The following is a 1271-nucleotide window of genomic DNA, read 5'->3' on the forward strand; positions in this document are numbered from 1 at the left end:
AGTGAATTATGATTGGTCCAAATTAGTTTGAGTGCTGTCATAGGCAGTTCAAGCGCATACAAAATTCAAGTAAGGTCGGATATGTGATGATATTCATCCATACCTGAAATACTACGTTTGATAAAGGACAGATGTTTGCGATTTTTGCCCCTTTCAGATAGTTAATCAGGGTACATTTATTTAAAAAGTTAAGTAAATCAGGAGTCCAAAGGGGACTTCGTCCCAAATAACCCAGTTATACGTTGGGTGGCTAAATAAAGCCGAATAATCCCAATGGTTTCCCCCCATGCCCTCTCGTTGGTCGAAAATCAAATAGTCTGTTCAAATTAGTGTCCAAGTAGGAAAAGTCTGCTGATGGCGATGCTAGTTCTTGGGGTGTTGGTGCTAGTTCTCGTGGCAGTGTTGCTGCTCGTGACGTTCGTGGCCGTCACGTGGAAGCACGATCTGGTGCAAAGGTATTGGGCGCTCTCTTTACTTTTGTTGGATTGTTAGCTTGCTCTTGAGGATGGAAATTAAGGACTGATGTATTTTACGCAATGTGCTGGATATGCAATGTCAGTTTTCTAACTGCTCTTGAGTGTGTGCAGTGGTTTTCCGACGTCTCTTACTGTTGCTGCACGTTCTCCGCACCTGCCGTCACCTTCAGCTCTGCGAGTTTCAACAACTTTAATCCCCCCTCAATACCTAAATGAGCTGCGTGAATTTTGCTGTTGTCATGTCGCTGTAGCTACCTGCGTTGCCAGCCCCTGCTTACCTAGGCACGAAGGAGTTTCACTGGCGCTGTTGGCTGCCACCACTTACGCGTTGCGGTTGGCGCACCTCCATTCTGCGTAGCCCATGTCCACGTATCACGTTGCAGTGTCCCTTTGCGTTACTGTCTTCGGATTCTGCTAAGCTCGCCACCTCGCTGAGTCTGCCGAAGCTGACACTGGAGCAACTGCCATTCATGTTTCCACAAGTGGCAGTTAGCAGTTTGTTCCTACAACTTCTGGGAAACTCGAACTTCCCGGTTAGCGTGCGCAACATTCGTCTTAAAGCTCTTACTGTGGTCCAGCTGAGGCCGCTGGACATGAGTTTTCCGTCTCAAGGCGAAGAGACGCCACCGCCACCAGAGCTCACGGTGCGTAGCGAATGACTCGGATATATTGTTCTCCTTCTGGCATGCTAACAATGGCGCTGATCGAATCAATGTAGTGCATCATGGTTCTGACAGAGAAGCGTTTCCTGGAGTCGGAGATTGAGTTCATGGTTCAAACGGACCTGTTCGATGA

The 1271-nt window shown here is 47.8% G+C and overlaps 1 protein-coding gene across 1 annotated transcript; it reads left to right on the forward strand.

Moving 5' to 3' along the window:
* Positions 1-354: 354 nt before the first annotated feature.
* PPTG_09190 (hypothetical protein) lies at positions 355-1135 on the forward strand (the record flags this gene model as incomplete). Its single annotated transcript, XM_008904063.1, has 2 exons — positions 355-447; positions 728-1135. The coding sequence occupies 2 exons, from the start codon at positions 355-357 to the stop codon at positions 1133-1135; spliced, it is 501 nt and encodes a 166-aa protein (XP_008902311.1).
* Positions 1136-1271: the final 136 nt, after the last annotated feature.

Source organism: Phytophthora parasitica, assembly GCF_000247585.1.
Source record: "Phytophthora parasitica INRA-310 unplaced genomic scaffold supercont2.17, whole genome shotgun sequence".
Lineage (NCBI taxonomy): Eukaryota > Oomycota > Peronosporomycetes > Peronosporales > Peronosporaceae > Phytophthora > Phytophthora nicotianae.